General features: G+C 48.4%; 1 protein-coding gene across 4 annotated transcripts in view; it reads left to right on the forward strand.

Moving 5' to 3' along the window:
* LOC144144663 (uncharacterized) overlaps positions 1-19,626 on the forward strand; it is a 185,304-nt gene that overhangs the window by 127,396 nt on the left and 38,282 nt on the right. For all 4 annotated transcript variants that reach the window (XM_077676192.1, XM_077676189.1, XM_077676190.1 and 1 more), the window contains one exon: positions 5,519-5,806. In XM_077676192.1, the coding sequence (XP_077532318.1) occupies positions 5,519-5,806 (288 nt within the window). The remainder of the gene's footprint in view (positions 1-5,518; positions 5,807-19,626) is intronic.

Below are 19,626 nucleotides of genomic sequence, written 5' to 3' on the forward strand. Positions count from 1 at the left end.
GTTGATAGTTATAGCGGAATGAAGGTATAACTGAAGTTGCGGTGCCGATCTCGTGAAGTGACGTTACGCCGATGCCAGAAGTTTCAAGTCCAAAAATTTAGCCACTGTGTGAGAGAAGCAGGGCGCGAGACTTCTCACCGGTATGATGCTCCCCCCTAAACACCGAGCTCGCTCCGCGTCCCCCTCCAGGCGTAATTTTTAAGCCCCTGGAGGTTACTGTCTACAAAATTCATCATTAGATTCGCCGGCCATTCAGTGTAATTCTCCGTCTTTCTAGGCGGTCAACTCTTCGAGGAACGAACATTGTTCAGAAATATTCCCCGGCATCTTCCGCAGTTTTCGCAATCTTCACCTGCATATGAGTCAACAGCACGCCAATGACGAGACACGGAATGACGCGTTACTACACCGGCGCTGCGTTTGCTTTTTCTCATTTTTTTCTCCCTGTTTCGTCTCTGTCGCGCTGTTGAGCTGTGAATGCGCGCCAAACCTGCCCGACATTCTGCTCTAAATAACGCTGGCTGAAGCTCCCGTGGTTAAATAGGTGTCTTCTTCTTTAACGGGTAAAAAAAAGAAACTCCGACTGCTAGAAAACCGGCCAAACGCGGTGAATATACTCGGATTAAGCGAAGCCTGCCAGCCGAAGCCTGCATACATTGGGCTTATAAGCGAGCTAACGCGGGCGTGGTCGCGGCTGCCAAGCTCCTTACGTAACGCGCAATCCGGCGCGCTGTGTTTCGTACGGAATGCACTCGAGACACGCCTGCCTCCGTAAGCCAGGCTTGGGTGGCGTAAGTTCACGTGCGTGCCGTGCACCTTCGATGGCGTGCCCCTTTCGCTCAACGGAGGTCGATGATCGAGCCCGACAAGCGCCGCCGCAAAGAGGGGTCCGCGCCCCCTGTTCTCGCCCCCCCGCAAATGCGATTCTTTTGCAAATGCGTTTTACCGTTCCGACGACGCGTGCTGCGGTCTTGCTATTTGGCCGCCGAGTTGCCCGCGCAATGGCCCCTACCCTCTCTTTTGTTCTTTTTTTTTTCCTGCCGGAAAGCTGGGTCTTCCGCACAACACCCCTTTGTGCGGAGAAGCTCACTTGCGAAGGAACCCTCTTTTCATTTTTCCCGCTCTCTACGTTGCTTTAACGTCAGTTTAGCGTGCTTGGAAAGTCTTCCGCACTCAATGTACGAAGAGATTGTAATTAAGCCTCCTTTTGAAAGTCTTTCTTCTGTATTTTTGTTCTGCTGTATTTTTTTGTATATCGGTACCCATTTTATGTATGTATGTATTTATTGTACAAAAGAAAGAAAGGAAGGTCCACCAGCAGGCGTAAATTGTCTCGCCTAGGGGTGGACACCGGAACGCTGCTGGTGTAGGGGAGGTGGGATAGGGAGGAAAGAGTACATAGGAATAGGGGGATAGGGTAGAGGGCTTACATGAATCATATACAACACATGGGCAAGATTAAGAAGGAACATATATACAATGTATAAGGGAAGAAAAAAAACGAAACACTAGACATATAAATAAACATCAAGGTACAGGACACAAAGGTGTAGCAAAAAGGACACCTGCACACATACACACGCACACACACACATATACACACAGAGGAAAGCTACACTAGTAGCAGCACTCCACTGCAACCCGCGCAGTTAGGTGAAGTTGTAGCGTAGTGCGCTGTGGAGCCCCGAGGCACCTAGGTATGCTCCCAGGGCCTCGAGCACTTTGTCCCGCTCCCTGGCACTGCCTGGGGGCCAAAGCAGTTCCTAGTGGCCGCACTCCTCGGAGCACGGCTAGAAGCTCCGCCCGCCCTGCCGCAAACTTGGGGCACTCGTACAGTACATGCGTCAGGGACTGCACGGGCGCTCGGCAGTGAGTGCAGGCGGGACTAGCCACCCGCCCCAGTCGGTGTTTCCGCTCTGCCATCCACGCGTCCCCCACGCGGAGGCGCAGGACGGCCGAGCGCAGTCGACGAGGATGATAGTGAATTCGGCACGTCTGTCTGCCTTAGCTCTTCTGATAAACTTGTTCCTTATTTACCCTTTAAAACTATCTTTAAGTTTAGCTCAGGTTCTCAGCCTCTTATCAATGCTGAAACGTTTTTTTTTTTTTTTGCTTTCCACCGCTTTCGTTTTCCTGTGAACGCTACAAATTATATACTCGCGAAAATCAAGGCCAACCACGAAAAAACGTCACCGACCAAACGCCTGGGCTCGTCAGGATTTTAGGCAAGTTACGCAGAAGGAAAGTTTGCTGTGCTCCCCCATCAATATTCTTGTTCTATTTTGTTCGTTACTATAGCTTATTCTATTTGTAAAAAAAAATTAGAGAAGTTAAGCCGCAACCAAAAGCTTCGCGTCAGATTTTCGAAAGAAGTAAGGTCCATGACTTCAATATAAAAACTAATTTTGTATGCCCCCTCCTTCCTTATTCTAACTTCTCAAGTGAGCTATACCAGTAATCATGATAAGCCCTCGATTTGACAGATTCTCCTAGGTACCCTTCCCGCTAACTTACGACCAAATTCCTTAAATGATCTCCTGCGTCCCCCCTACCCACCTAATTTAGCGAAGGCATTGTGCGACACTCGCCTGCATTCCATACCCCGACCCACTATTTTTCCCTCGCTATTTCCCATCCATACCCGTCATGAACCTTAACTTATCGCTACCCCTAAGGGGGTCTGATGCACTAGAAAGAGACCCCCGGGTGTTTTTTCTGCATTTCAATAAACGTTAAAAAACAACAACAGCCTAAAGCGAAATAAGCTTTTGTACACCGGCGTTTGTTGAACGTTCAATAACCCGAAGTTATATAAATCATTCCTTAATCATCCCAGAAACGGCGCTTAGCTTAGTTCATGGGTCATATGTAACAGCTCATTTATTTTTATTTCTTTGCAGTGTTTCGAAAAAAATCTATAAAACATGGAAGGAAAACGATGTTGCTGATGACGTAAAAAATGGCTTTTCCGAACCGTCGAAACTCTGTGAAAGCTGTTCTTCAACGGTGAGACATTCAGGGCGAATAATGTGTCGTGTATGAAATGCCACCTGTGTCTCGATAACAAAGACTTAACAGCGTGCAACCAAGTAGAAACTCACTACCAGTCGCAGGATACTACGCTCATTGCGACAGGCCTTTTACTGGTATTTTACAACCTTTTTTGTTTGTTTTTCGTTCTAAAACATTATTTACGCTGTCACTTAGAACTCTTGATGTAATTTTATGTCTAAATGAACGCGGATGTGAAGACGAATTTGAGCGCGCTCGTTCTACTGCGCTAACCACGAAGCGTACTTAAAACGAAACAGAAAGCGAGAAAAAAAAAGAAGTATAAGAAGAATAGAAGGCTGGAGAAAATGTCGAGAAGGAGGGCCTTTGCGGTCACGCCGTCTCTACGAGCTGCTCTCGTGTGTGCACCGAGAGGGAGCAGGCGACTTGGTCGAAGTGACCTCCCTCTTGGGGCGGACGGCTCTCATCTCCGGAGAACTTCCGCGCCGGCGCGTCTTAATCTCCGTCTGGGCGCGCGTGATCTGGCGGTGACGACACTCTTAATAGCGCTCTAATGAGCCGGCTGTCAGGGATGGTGCGAAGAGGAAGGGGGGAGCGTCAAAGGGCGCAGCCGAGAAACGTCTCCTGTCAGGTCTTTCTTGCGTGCGTTCCTCAGGTCGCAGCCGCACGCCGCCCATCCACGTGCGTCGGCTAATGATCTTGGTGTGTCGATTAGCCTCGAAACAGCGTTAATTGTTTGCTCGTCAGCGACACGTCGTCGCTGTGATGTTATCACGTGTGTCCAGAGGTAACGGGGGCGTCGAGGAAAGAAGTGCGAAGTACCTCCAAGCTGAAGGCTTGTTCACTGGCTGATTGCCTGCTGCCAATATTTTACCACGAGAAGTCTCTGGCAGCTTGCTTGTGAGCCACTTCCAAGCCATATATTGTATTTACTCGCGTAATGATCGCACTTTTTTTTTTCAAAAATATGATGCAAAGTTAGGGGTGGTGCGATCATTACGCGAGGCAAGTTTTTTGGGAAAACGTTTCAGCGCAGAAAACGCAAGTTGCAGGTCAGAATTTTTACGATAAGTCTCATGATCATAATAAACATAACAAGTAAAAACATAATAAAAACTCCACTGACCACCGAATGAGACCGAGTGATGCAAAATGCAGTGTTTTCATTACGGAACGCGCCGGAATTAGGGAATTACGAAACGCGCCGGAACGAGCTTGCTGTGAGGTGAGAACAGGTTGACGAATGAGTGGCTGCTGCTGTGACAGTGTGGGGCATCAAGACACGGCTGCCGACACAGCAAGCCGAGCGCGGTTTTTTTTTTTTAATATGTTTTTTGAGTACATTGTGTGCATTTAGTGAGAGTTCCTTTCGCACCAATAATGAACTCACGCTTGCCGATATCGCTAATATCAAGTCCGCGGCAATAACGTAGCCATGTCCGCTTTGAAAGAGGAGGAAACTAACCTTAGCACGACCATCGTCGTCTAGACTTAGCACACATACGACATATGGCTGCGGCAAGTTCAGGGTGCGATCATTGCGCTGGAAATAAAAAAAAAAGTCATATTTTGGCGACGAATTATGCGAGTGTGATCATTATGCGAGTAAATACGGTAGGCCTCTGTATGTTAGTAACTCTTCTGTCTTGCGGCAGGACCACTTGATCATGGGACTTGGTACGGTGTTATACCCTTGCGTTGCTCAACGAGTTATTATCAAGAGCTATGTGATACGTGGAACGCCTGGGGAGGGAGAAGCGGGAGGGAAGCACGCAGTGTTCAACAGTCGCAGTTGTTACGTGCTCGTCTTTGTGTCGTCCGTAAATGGCTTGTTCCGCTGGCTGCCTCAAGGAAACAGGTGGAAAATTCGCTCAGTATTTTCAAGTGGGGTAAACAAACGTCATTGTAGAATTTGTGCGCTTTTTTGCGCTTTTTTTTTTTGGTAGCAGAGCCTGCTGTTCTTCTTTCCCTTGTTTTGTAGGACTATTCTTCTGTGTACTTGAATTAAGTTTGTACTTCATACACGTGATGTGTATGTGTACGAGCGTGTGTGTGTGTGGTATAGTTTACCACTTGGCTGTGGCTAGACGGCATTAAACTTCGCCTGTATAACTGAGAGTGGAACTGCAATTCATTTTAGTGACATGTCCCTTTTGCGCTCTGACCGTGCATCCACTCCGACTAGCTTAATTTCCCGCACTTCTGGCCTGATCCGCGGCAGTGTCGAAGCGGCTAAGACACTCAACTGCTCAGCATATGGTCGCTGGTTCGGCTGCTTGCTCCGGAGGCCCTATTACAATAATTTGTGTGCAGAAACGTCCCTTTACTCCGACGCACCCTAAGCAGCCACAGCTATGCTACAATTTGGTAGTCAATAGCCTACATTCACCACAAAGTCCCTGTAGACACGCTGTTTAGATTGATCCGTAACGCAAACGTCGATATTCGAATACGAATTCGATCAACTGGTTCAACTGCGTCGTTCCATTTTCTCCACCTGCGGCAGGCGGAAGACCTGAGCTCCCTGGTCGGATCTGCCTTCCGGATGGCGTACGCCCGGCAGCTTCAGCAGCAACATCAGCAGCAGCAGCAACAACAACAACAGCACGGCCTGGCACTGCGGAGCCCCTGCAGGAGCGCCAGCCCCGCCTCCGCCCCGACGGAGGGGGTGCAGCTTGGGAGCCCTGCTGCGGCTTCCAAGAACCCCGCCTTGGCCACCGTCGCTGTTGCCGCTGCAGGGAACGGCTGCGGACGACCCGAGGCGTCGCCCCCTAATGCTTACACCAAGGTTTGGGTGAGTTCTGCTCGCGGTCCACTTCAAATTCCAAGCATTTTTACGCGAGCACTTTGCGATTTCTTGCCCGGACACTAAGTGGCGCCCCACTATGCGCTTGTGTAGAAAATGGCCCTCACTTTGACGAAGCGCAGGACCTCTGCTTGTAAAACAAGCGTGGCGAGCTAAGATATCTATTGTGTCCGCTCAACCAAGCTATCTCTCTCTCGGATAGAGACAGACTATATACTATAGCTTACCTCAGCAGATGCTGAGCACGAGGACGCGGCCGGGTTCGATTCCCAGCCGCTGCGGCCGCTTTTCTGATGGAGGCGAAAATCAAAAATGCCCGTGTATACAAGGTTTCGGCGCACGTCAAAGATTCCCGGGTGGTCAAAATTAATCCGGAGACCTCCTCTACGGCGCGCCTCATCGCCTGCGTTGCGTCGGCGCGTTAAACCCTGCAATCAATCAATTTACCATGCTAGATTTGCTCTTTTTCTCTTTCCCTTGTATAATTTGGTTGATGTTCGGTCCTTCGCACCACTTTCGTCGTCTGGCACACATTCCCCAACAAACGATCTAGTTGTTAATTTGCGTCGTGCGTGTGTGTAACTTATCGTCTCGTCCTCGCGGGTTATCTCAGAATGGGATGTGCGCCTCGTTTTAGGGATACACTTGTCCGGACGTACAGCCTTTTCAAAAGTTTCTAAGCCATGCAAAAAGCTGATAGGCCGCAAGGAATCCAAAATTCAAACGTGTCTCTCGAGGGAAACTCAAATATTTTATGTCAGAAAGCTGGCGAAAACACTTTCATTTCGTATGTGAGCACTCGCCTTTCCTGCAGTTCGGTCACACCTTAACGCTAATGTGTTGCTTTGAATTATTTGTGGCCCAGCTACTTATGACGTGGCGTGGTAACTTAACTGTACGCCACGGAGTCTCATATGCTCAACTCTCTTCCGCTTGGTGTATGCCTTCCGTATGTATACGTTGCTGCTGCGTAAGCTTCTTTTGAATACAGCTCGTACCAGTAAACACGTTCTTGAGGGAAAGAATGTTATTACAATCATCCCGTTTCGTGCTCCGACCAATTTTTTCGAAAGAGTAAATAACGTTCAAGTCTTTAGCACTACACTCATTGTCAAAAAAAGCTTGTAAAAATGGTTGTCCTTGCGCCACACTGCGTGGCACATGCGGGGATGTGAACGCAGTCTTCAACCGCCCCAACCCCATTTTGCACCGCCCTGCTTACGTTTTCTGCTCGATCAGTGCTAGTTTGGTTCGCAAAACGTGACATGTGTGGCCAAATCGATAACGCTTTTATCCGTGAGACCTAAGTTCAGGTTCCGCTACTGGCTACGGTTTCGTCTCGCTCGCGGCGCTCGTTTTGCTTTTTTTTTTTCATTATCATTATTGTTCGGTCACCTTCGAGACACGGTGACCGAACACGGGTGTAATTGTATGTTAGTTGCGTTACCTCTTTATATCGCATCACACATCACAAAGTCGTTGCGTACTTCGAAACGCGCATGTAAATTCGAGTGACGCATTAGTTTTCGTCCAGAGTATTAAAATAGCTAGTCTGGGCAAGTACGCCTACTCATTTTGAGAAAATCGCTTGTATTCCCAGCGTTTACTTCACCACTTGCCATGATTCGAAACAAAAAAAAAAATGTGGTGGGGGAGGGATATGCTTTGAACATTAGGATCAAAGAAACTTGTATCCGTAGAGCGCTGGTTCACCTTCAGCTTTCCCACCTACCGGTTAACCAGTACTTTTAAAGGGACCCTGCAACACTTTAGATAAACACTTTCACTCTTTCCTTCGCGTCTGGAAGTACTGCGAAAACTGCAGTTACCACCAGCGCGGAGCGGCTCTGCGTGATTTGCTCGTCGCACCAGATACGCCTTCCGTTTATGCTTTGTTCTTGTGGCTTTATTTTTAAAGTTGCTATCGAAAAGCGTTAATTGCTGCAACTGATGGAAAACCGGCCAGCAGCCGCTACATGGCCTCAGTGACGTAATTCTGGCCGTCGAAGATCGTGAGGACCGGGAAAGAGAGTAAAAAACTTTTGAGCGAGTTTCCAAGTTATCTGATGGACATAGAGCAGTAATTTTTGGCTGAGGTACTTTGCGGCCCCCTAATCTAAGTACTGGGTGTGTTTTGTGACTGCGTTCTGCAAGCATTTAAGATTTCAAAAAAAGTTGAAAAAAGTGTCGCAGGGTCCCTTTAATGGTGCTCGTAATTCCGCCCACTCTATATTACCGCGTAGTCTTTTGCACAATGCTCTACACTATCGGTGACTCGAAGAGCAGCAGCTGGGCTTAACGTCACGTTGCAGGCACCGTTATTGCGATATGTTCGCGCAACGCTATGCGGCTTATGTAAGCGTCGTCCTTACGTAACATGGCGCGCACAATCAGTGCAGCGCGCCCTGTGCTGATGCCGCGGTCCCTATACTGTTCTTGTTTGCCACAAGTAATGAAAAGCTACTAACTAAGCCACTGTACTAAGCCACAGTGACTTTGGTGTATAACTGCATGGGGACAGTGTGTTCTACTTTGTTTCAACTTTGAGCACTTGGTGCCATTTGTTTCGTGTTTGTGGCATATACAGCACTTCGGTAGTTCGAACTTTAGAATAATACCAGCACAATTCTTGTACAACCGAGAGGAAGAGCTTAACTGGGGCCTGTCCCGTCCGGATGACAAGGTCTCCTAATCTTCTTTCTGCGGCACCGCAGCTAAAACTAATAGACTGCACTTTCCGTGGATCCAGGCCACGCTAGAGAGAGCGGAGGTAGAAAAGGGGGGTGGGGAGGGGGGGGTGGGGGCTGATGTTGATAAGGTATGGAGTGGAATCGTCCTTATTTATTTATTTAGTTAGTTATTTATTTGTTTATTTATTTATTTGTTTGTTTGTTTATTTATTTGTTTAGAAAATACTACAAGCCAAAAAATGGCTCAAGCAGGAGTGATGGGGTTAGGAAACAAATAAGCATGACAAAATGCGAAACAATACAGGCGTGGCAAAATAACACGTAAATATGCAATGCGGTAAGACAGAAGATCAAAATCACACATCATAATAATTCCTAATACATTTTAGTACGTTTTCAGACTCAAAGATATAGTGTTGTAGTTCGTTTTATACGGAGTTCTACCATAAACTCTTTTCTTTAAAAAGGTTTTTATTTTTATTGTCATTTTTTTTTGGAGTTGTTCGGTGCCAGGGGTGTAGCCCAAAGGTGGAAGAAGCTTCGTGAAGTGCTATGCGCACAATGGCCCGATTTTTAGCTCCGTCTTACCAAGGCGGAGGGAAGAAGGACGCCGATAGCCGACAGGATAGCCGACGAAAACGGCGTCTTTTTTGCCTGTCTTGCATTCCTTACCGAGGCCAAAGGGAGGATGCTGCTAAAGCAGCAGCTACCGGATGTTGCCGACGAAATCTTGAAGAGGCATCGCGGAGTCGTTGCTTGAAATAGAAATTCGCGGGGCCATTTTCTGTTGTCTATCAGGCATAGGGTACACCCGTCCTCTTGTTCACGGTAGATCTTTGCCGAAACTAGGACGTCTACTTACAGCTTGCGTTCGAAACATCCCAACACGGTCCTGTGCGAGACACCTGCAAACAGGACGGGGCCAAATAGTACAGGGGCCCATGCTTTCTCACTTTTGCCTATTTTGGTGTACACGTACGGCAAATTCTCGCAAAACTGATCCGAAAGCCGTGAAAGGCTTTCTGGCTCCAAGTTTTGTCTCGAAGCGTTCCGCGAGACCAGCGTTGCGCAGGCTATCCCGGAATTGGGGCGTCAGTCCATAATTGTGAACCCGTATCCTCAAAACATGCACCCGAACTGTCATCAGAGCCGCAGGGAAGCACGCGCAAAAACAGTAAACAAGACGTTTTCCTGAGGCTCCACGAGGACGCTCGCCGATGAAGCCAACTACAACGGTAAAAGAGCTGTAAAGAACGGTAAACACCTCACAATTACCTCCATCCCACGACCAATGGCCAAAGAAGCAGAAGAGCTTGCTATCCCTCACGCAAACCAGAGCATCCTCCATAGCCACGGACTCGCAAAGGGTATGCCGAGGGTTCACGTCGGGCTAAGTGGCATTCGTGGGGGTACGCACACTAGAAAGCAAGACGCCGGATAGGAAGGTCGCAACTGTGTGGGCCCTGACAGGCCCGTGCCTTCATGAGAGGCAACGAACGCACCCATCTCACAACCTACAGGAGACACCGAAACCCACAACACTTCACGACCCTTCGAGAAATTACACAATGCTACAGGCCCAGTAGAAAAACAGCCCCTACACCACACCCAAAGCTTCCGAAGTCGCGAAACCACATTCAGACTAGTCCAGGCTAGCGCGTTTTCCCATCCAATCAGGACGCATTGATACTCACCACACAATTCGACGCCCAATGTAAATTCTGTAATCAACCTGGAACTCGCAGACACATGATATTGGGAGAGCGACAACAACCAAGATCTGCCACCTCAATTCCCTGAGGAGTGGGGTGTGTTCAATTCAATTCGATTAAACTCAATTTTATCCAACACCTAAGCGATGTTTAGAGCACAGGCAAAAAGCTCATAACGGCTGTACAGGGCCTGTGCCCCAAAGCTGTATGGGGCCAGTTCCCCAAACTACTGCTGTCTAGCCCATTATCTCAAGGTCCATTCCGGCTCCTATGGAGGGCCGGTCAACTACCTGAAATAAGAGACCACCCCACATCCTTAATGATCGATAAAGTCTCTCTCTCTCTCTCTCTCTCTCTCTCTCTCTCTCTCTCTCTCTCTCTCTCTCTCTCTCTCTCTCTCTCTCTCTCTCCCAGAGAACGTTGTTTACGTATTTCTTCCTTTAGGGGCGAAGCAGCTTGGGGGCTGGGGCTGTTGGCGTCTCCTGTCGTCGTCGTCGTCGTCGTCGTCGTAATCGCCCTTCGTCTTATGTAGTTACGGTACTAAACCACCGGGAAACTCGCATAGGTCTCGCGCTAGAACGTAGCGCGTAGCGCTAGAACGTAACGCTACTAAAAAACACCGGGACACTCGTTTACGCCTCGCGTTGGAGAGCTTCGTGCTTCAAAGACGCGAGACGTTTACAACAAAGCTGTATACCTCTACCCCCCACCGGTTTCATCACCGTTGGCAAAAACGCCAAGGCGCCTAGAATACTTATACACCGCATGCTTCGCCCCTCCCCAGGTTTCACGTTAGTGGAGATGGCCCGTGATGTTTCAGCTCGTTCAATAAGACGAACAGATACGCATCGCAAGATACCTGACGTTGATGTAGTGTTCCACATCCACGACGCTTTCGTGTCGCTCCACCTAAGATACAAACATACGCGTGTTTTCTGAGCTCACTGTACGCCTGTCTGCCAATGTAGAATTCCTGCCAGCTGAGAGCGTCAAACCATAAAGCACCGCGTCACAATGTTGCCTCGCCAGGAGACGAGCGTGTCGAACTGCGCCTCTGTCTCTGTGTTTGCACAAGCGCAAGAAGAAAGAAAAAAAAAAGAAAGAAGACACGCAACGAAACTGTGTGCGCGCTCCCAGAACTCGAAAATCCAATAAGACACGGGAGGACAGCAGCCACGTTCGTCCGTCCTCTCCGGCGCGATGGCGCATACGGCTTGCGTTGGGACACACGGTACACACAGTGGGAAGGCGTCGACACGCGAAGAGCGCGTAGCGAATAGATGTCGTCGCGGCGTGTGCGCCCGCTCTCGTGAGCCGCGCTCGGCAGCCAGATTTCAGTTGACAACGGGATTTGTGTCGACCCTCGTGTGCGTCCTCCGAGCGCGCCGCGACGTTCCTTCTCCCGTTGTTTACTTCAACTGCAACGTGCATATTTGTCAGCCCGTGTTGCTTGTTTATTTCTTCACTGAGCAGCTCTCGGCGCATAAAATCAGAAAATATGGCAGGTCATACTCGTGTCGGGTCCCGATTCTGGGATCGACATTCCTTTAATCTTGTTTTATAGGCCTTCTTTCCCTTCCTTGTTTTCGTAAAGACAATTTGTTAGCTCAGAATATGTAGGGATATTAGCTTTTATTGCATTTTTCTCGTTCCTGGGAAAATAAAATTGTTAGTGACCGAAATAACCGAGAGGTATTACTCATGCAGTTTTGGCCGAGCAGCCAAAAAGAATTTGAGATGGCCCCTGTGCCACAGTCGGACTGTAATAACGCCTGTAATAACGCGCAGCTTTAAGACTCATGTGTCGCAGAAAAGCCGGTGTCGGCGGTGGCGTTGACCGTGAGTGAATAATCCCTTCGCGCCACCTTGCGGCGCCCGCTGAAACCGACCAGCACTGCAAAGAAAATAAATAAAAAGTTAATGCCGTTCCACTCAATGTGAAAGCTGTCGGAATTGCAGAGCAGTGATTCGCTATAATGGGCTGCAGCGCCGTTATGTCGCCTTCGCAGTGCTCGCGTGTAGTTTAACTGCAGCGTGCAGTACACGAAACTTTGTGCAGATGATGCTAAGCGGCGATTTACCACCTCTAATCTCAGTCGCTGGGTAGCGCTAGTCAAGCGTGTGAATCTGCCGCCGTGGTCGTCGGTGCGATATAACTGGAAAAATGAACGCAGTTTTGGACACCCCCCCCCCCCCTCCCCTTACCTCGGGTGGGGAGGTGATGTTTATTTTGACACAAGATTAATTTGCTATCATTTTTTTCTGCACTTTGACTTTCCTTTAAAATAAGGTGAGCGCAGAAACAATAGCATCGCGGCGAAACGCCCTCTCTTGCGTGCCCAGACGCGCCCCTTTCCCAGCCAGCTTTCCCCCAGCCCGACACAGGTTTGGCTCGACCGCACTACTTACCTGTTAGAAGGCGCAGCATGTGGCGCGTTTCGCAGGGGGACCGCGCGTGGACGCTAAGCTTTTTCCGGCGCGCGCCTGTCGTCGGTGCTCTGGCTTCACGGGTGAATAAGCAGCCACGGTAGCTTGGGTTTGTGCCCACTGAACAAACGAAATGCGGTAACCAACGAATCGCAATGGATAACCAGTGCCAAGAACGGCGAATGATGTCCGCGACAGCCAGGCTTCGTGTGAACTTGCAGCCCAGCTGCTTCCTGAAATGGCTGCTGCGCATATTTTCCGGAAACTTGCCTTGCCAAAAAGTGCACGGAGCGGGATGCTTGTTTGCACGCCCGCACAAAAAGAGAGGGCAGCATCTCCTAAACGGCATCTTAATGACGAAAGTAGTAGGAAAGATATAAGGCGCGTTCGTAGACCTACTCGCACTTCAATTCGTAGCGCAGTGGGCAGAGCGCTGTGTACGTCCCGTTGCGGCTAAAGAGTTTGTGGCTCGTATCCGGGTGCCTCCGCGTCAATGGAACGTTTTCTGGCGACGTAATTTCTGTATCGGATAAGACGCCGGTCAGATCTTAGTGTACCCGAGCATAACACACTTTCGTGTTACAAATGAAAAAAAAAAAAAAAAAAGACGACTACGCACAGACCAACGTTACTAGAATAGCTATTCTAGTAACGTTGGCACAGACCTATGAAATTTCGACACACTTCTTAAAGCGGAAGCCTCAGATGTCTATGAAACGCGAAAAGTGGCCGTAGTTGCTGGAGACTACACGAATAAAACCAAATTACGGCCACTGTAAAAAGAAAATAAGTAAATTAAATATGCATAGAACCTTATTTTGGTTCGAATTGGATTTGAATCCGGGTCGCCAGGAGCCGCAGCCAAGTGCGATAACTACAGCACTATATATATACCCTGCACAGTGCCGGGATGGGACAAGACTTGTCCGGATGCGTGCCGCATGACAGGTGAACGTGACGGCACCGCAAACACAGTGCAACAGTGAAGAAGCCTTCGGTAATAGCTGGCTTTCGCCTTCAAATCACTTACGAGACCTAAGTGTCCGGTGAATTTTTTTTTGCGTTTGCGTTTGCACTGAAAATAATATAATTGTTACAAGCTGCGCCACAAAAGTCCCAGCAGAGCTTCCGCTCTCAAAATCTACGCACGATTTCACAGGAAATCATTGCTTCAAAAAGCGTTTCCTTCACTGCAGATTGGTGGCATCACAACGAATTTCCCCGGAGAAGCCCTGTCTGTTTTTTCAAAGACTACTCATGTTGAAAAAGAAAAAAAACATAAAATGTGGTTTATCCCTCTTTTATAGGAATCGGTAAAATACGAAGGTGAAATGTGCCTTTACAGGATCAGTTCAATGTTTATTCTGCGTCGATATGAACTTGCACATCGCTATTTATATTTCGTCGGTATGACACCGTCAGACGCATCAACATTACACACTGGATTGCACCCACCGGAGCACGGCGTAAACCCAAATGAAACCACACGCGCTCGCAAACCATGCGAACGAAACCGGACGGGTTGCCAGCGAATCGTTTCGTGAACTTACGGTCCGCTGCAGCGAAAGAGCATTATTTGTGTGGCTGTCTTGTGGGTGTGCTTGGCAAGCGACGACCTGCTGGCGCGTCGTTTGGCAAATATGCCACCAGTGCGTTCCTGCTCCGTAGAGTGTACAGCAGACGGTTGCGTTGCGACGAGCTCAGCTGGCGCCACCTGTCGGTGCTCATTAGCATCGTGACGCACCACTTCGCTTCACCTCTCTTAGACGGCAGCACCATCTAACTGGAGGAGGTTATAGGAAGGTTATACAGACGCGTTCATATACGCGTTCATACATACGTGCGCGCTTCAGCTTATAGCCCAGTTGGTAAAGCGCCTGGCACATCCCGTTGCGGCGACCAAGTTCCCGGCTCGAATCCTGGCGCAGCCGTGTCAGTGGAATTTTTCTGGCGATGTCATTTCCGTGACGGATATGGCGTCACTCAGATCTTGGTGGATCCTGGCATTTTTAAAACAGTTTCGTGTTAAAAAACTGTTTTTTTTTTCCAACCGCTCACATTTCTACACCCGCAGAGCCACTGCGTCCGCGTTTGAAGCTTTCAGCCGCCGGCGCACCATTTCGCTCCTTCCCTACATTCATTTCTTTTTTCCCCCTTAGCTCGAACCCAAAAGTCCCCGTCAATTTGTGAAGACCACAGCTTGGAATTGCACCCGCATATGTCCCCTGTGTGCGAACGGGCGTCGCAAACTTTACAGCACATATATACCGCCACTGCGAGGGCGCAGATCCGGCGCGAACTCACTGATCCGGCTTTGCGTCGACGTCTACTCTCGTTGTTTGTTCAGGCTCCTCGCAACGAGCTGACTACTACCGCGTGCGGGAAAGAAGCTTCGCTGCAATCCCGGCAAAGAACTCGTCGCCGCTCCAATCCGTTACGCGGGGCGCGGACAGGACGCATGCCGCGTGCGCGCTTATAGCTCGATCCGCCGGAGATTATCAAGTTCCAGTTTGTGGCGGATTAAAGCGAGTCCTGTAGCAGGGGGGATTATTTGGGGTAATGCGGGCACGACACGAGCAGTGTTACGCAATCAACTCAGGTCGCTGCGCAGCTTGTCTGAATGAGATGCCCGCATGAATAATTCCATGTCGGTCTTGACATGAGAGCAAACCAACGAAACACAAAACCACTGTTAATTTGTCACATATAATTGAAGCGAAAAGACCTCTACACCGCTATATAATGTGTGTGTTTGGGGTGGGGGGGGGGGAGGGGGGGGGTGTAGGTTCAGAAGATCTAATTCAAGCAGCAACAATCATTCGAGATACGAAATGTATTGTTGCATTCGCTTGCAACAGAAAATATCGAGTACACAAATTTGCTGGCAGCCATCGATTATTGCAACCGCCGCTGTCTTAATGTAAATACTTTGGTGAGACCGACCTCTGCAAATAAAAAAACATCGACATTTAGGTGACCTATAGAAATGCAGTCTCTGTTAAAACCTCGACTAAAAGGGACCCTGCAACACTTTTTCAATTTTTTTTCTTTTTGAAATCGTAAATGCCTGCAGAACGTTGTCACCCAAACACCCAGTACTTAGATTAGGAGGTCTGAAAGTACTTTAGACAAAAATTACTGCTCTATGCCCATCAGATAACTTGTAAACTCGCTCAAAAGATTTTTCTGTCTTTCCTGTTTTCCTGTCTCTTGACGTTCTTAGACGGCTCGAATTACGTCACTGAGGCCATGTAGCGGCTGTTGGCCAGTTTTAATTCAGTTGCAGCAATGAACGCTTTTCGATAGCAACTTTAAAAAAAGCCACAAAAACAAAGCACAAATGGAAGGCGTATCTGGTGCGGCGAAGAAGTCGCGCAGTGCCGCTCCGTGCTGGTGATAACTATAGCTTTCGCAGTGGTTCCAGACGCGAAGGAAAGAGTGAAAGCGCTTATCGAAAGTGTTGCAGGATCCCTTTAAACTATATGTTTATATAAAATAGTACGGACAAACCGGGATTTGGTACTTCCGCCCGTTGTTTTCTTCTACACGTACACCCCTATTGTGTTACTTCTTAAAACGTGTGAAATCCCGCAAGGCTGCTTCCATTCATTCGCATATTCCAAGCAAAACAATGTGGAAGAGATCGATGTTAACAACTTTATGAGCGATGACGTCTGTTTGCGCCTCGCAAGTTAGCGCGCCGACGCCAACTCCCGTCTTGCAAACCACGCGGCGACAATCCGCGCGGACAGCGGGAAGGAATAATTCAATTATCACGTCGCTCGGCGCGGGTCGACCCCGTTGGGTGCGTGGTGTGGTTATGGTTTGGTAGAGGGCTCTCGCTGTCTCGTAACCCTAAATATCTGACAACCGAGGGCCACACTTGAACTTCGCGTGGCGTGAGAAAGGAAAGATAACAAGAAAGAACGGGTAAAGTGTTTCTCCGTGATGGGCATTGTGCCTCGCTGCGATATGTGAGACGAAACGAGGGCGAAGGCTTTGAGGCCTTGGGATGACACAGTCCCGCTGTGGGCAAATGTGTCTTCCCCGTCTGTCTTCCCCGTACTCTGTGGGCATGTATCACTGCGCTAGAACAACGGCAGCAACCGCCGGGTATGCGCCAAAGTTTAGGCCTAATGTTTTGCTCTGAGTCTTGACGACGGCAACGGATACCGACATCTTGACTTACTATCAGTACAATGAGTATTTCTCCTTCCGACAGCACCGGTTGACGACGTTAGACGTCGAAGCGTGACGTTAGGCCTAACGTCTTGTGTTTAGGCTTTACATTAAATAGTTAACCTTAACGTTAGAGCGGTACGTTAGGCTTAACGTCCAATGTTTAGGTTTGACATTAAGTAACCTCAACGTTAATCCTTACAACGTGCCAAGCAAAGTCATGCTCATAGGGCCGCGGGTATTAATTGACGACGTCAGTCTTCAAAAAAAGTCTTCAAAAAACTGCCTCCCGCTGCTGCGCATCAATGTTTGCGTGAACCCGTTATAAACCGGAAAATACGGGATGCTTCACCGCGTGAGCGATTTCCTATATACGCCAAATCGGCCGAGTTAGGACTAATAGAGTTCTCCACCAAAAACGCTCGCGCCAGCCAGCAAGCAGAAACAAAAAAGCGATAAGCGAGGCACGGGGTGGATACCTAGATGTGTATGAAACGGCGGTGTAATTAATGAAACGCCGTCGTCTTCCCATCCGCATGCGCCGCACACCTTGGTTCACGAACGCGTACCGCGCAAAGACTATAGCGTTGGCGCACCTATACCTGAAAAGCGGGCTTCCCCTCGCAAGTTTCGCTACGAGAGGCGAAGACAGCGCGCAGGCTTCGCGGCTGCCTGCTGGCTCACTTTTACCGCCAGCTTAACTCTGCCGCTCGTGTAGGTGCCGAGTCAAGCCTGCTTTGGTGCTGCTGCTTCCGCAGCGCGCTTACTTGCCTGTGCGCTTAACTTGCGACGAGCGCAAGGTTCGCTGCGCCTTCTGGCTGCCGATGCGCCGCGGTTCGGGCGCGTGCTTTAAAAATGCATGACGCTCCGCTCTCGACTCGAAGAAGGAAAGACGTCGACATGAAAACGAAGAAAGGGGTCACCAAACGCTGATGAACTGCGTGTCTACATCTGTGAGTATACAGGGTGTCTCAGCTAACTTGGACCAATATAGAAAAAGAAAAGTTGTTCTAGCGAAATATCAACTGTATATTATCGCTCACCACGCTTAGTTGGTATTCCTCTCATCGCCGAAAGTTGACTAGGTTCTTATTTCTATTTAGAAAATGATTTAATTTTAATGGATATCTAGGGTCTGATTTACAAAGTGCTCCGAATAAGAATTTCTCTTCGCAATGTGGTCTGCGCAGTTATTGGTTCTTTCTTAACAAGAAAGTGTCTAATTCCAGGATAGACAAACATTTCATTAACGTCATATCCGTCACGAAAATGACGCCAGTACAACGAAGAAAGCGGCCTGTAAATGGTTCACCCTAGCACCGGGGTCATCTTGCGGGAAAGCAACCTTTAGTACTAAAGAGTACATTATACTTAGGGTTGTTCGTTTTCGGGTTTTCTATTTCAACACGAACGTGTTTTATGCCGCGATACCCCAAGATTTAACTGACGTCATATCCGTCACGGAAATGTCGCTAGTACACCTTTGCCGAAGCGACCCGCCAGCAGGACGTCGCTCGCCAAGCACACCCACAAGACAGCCGCCGACCCGCAGATCATGCTCAGCTGCATATTTCGCTGCACATTTCATTTTCGTGTTTTACCGATTCCTATGACAGAGGAATCAACCACCTTTTTTTTGAAGGGGGAACAACACCCGGCGAAATACGGGAAGTGCGAAGAAAATGCCGCATTACACGGACCGCACGATCCAATACCCGACGGCCTTCTTCCGAGTTTTGACAGATACATGGCCGCTTTTGTTTATCGCCATATGTAGCAGGTATTCGCCGTGCAGGACCGGTCGATCGACCCATCAATGCGCCAATGCAAATCATAGTATATATATATATATATATATATATATATATATATATATATATATATATATATATATATATATATATATATATATATATATATATAAATCTAGAGAAAGATAAACTCACAAAGCGCGCAGAAATAGTATAAGTAAAGAGTCGGATACACAGCAAGAACAATAACAAACAATGTTTACTTACGTAGCGGCAATGGGACTTGCCTTCATCAGAGTAAAGTTACATGATTATGGTGTCGCAAACATTGAACACATTTCTTATATAGGTTTGCATAAAACTGTAAGAAGGAATGGAAAATGTTTCGCAAATGGAGAGTGTGCATACAGTCAGGCTACGCCTACGTTACAACATCAACAAACAAACAACAACAAAAAAAAAAAAAAGGGGGGGGGGGGAGCAAGAGAGAGAAAAAGGGGTCGTGTTAACAATGCAGCGTTCAAGGTTGCACCATGACGGGTCAACGCATGCCACGCGGGCTGCAAGTTCAGACAATGGGGGAAAATGGTCAACCGCGGTTTGTAAAGAAAGGGAAGAGTATACAGCAAGGTATTCATTGGCTGGGGAGACTGGTTCTAGGGGAAGCGAAGATGGGTGTGGCCCCCCGCGGATGAAGAGAATAGATAGGGGGCACAAAAGAGCATTTCACAGAAGCTAGCAATTGAACAGGAAATAGGTAGGGTCACAAAAGGTTAAACATGAATAGATCACAAAGAGTTAAACATTCTTAAGTGGTGGTGGGAACGAGGCCTCCTTCTCCCGGACAAATGGCATTGTTGAGCCGCATTAAGCTAACAAAGCTGCTGTATTAGGAGAGTTTCTGCGAATTCTGATGGCAAACTCGAGGGTAGGAATAATGAACATAGTTATAAAAATTATGAAGCCGCTAAGTTTATTCGAGGGATAAGCACGTTAGTTTTCCGTAACTTTCATTAATTCCAAGTGCGGCTGACCCAAACTTATAAATG

Source organism: Haemaphysalis longicornis, unplaced genomic scaffold (genome assembly GCF_048455015.1).
Source record: "Haemaphysalis longicornis isolate Haplotype H1 unplaced genomic scaffold, Haemaphysalis longicornis Haplotype H1 scaffold_7, whole genome shotgun sequence".
NCBI classification, from domain to species: domain Eukaryota; kingdom Metazoa; phylum Arthropoda; class Arachnida; order Ixodida; family Ixodidae; genus Haemaphysalis; species Haemaphysalis longicornis.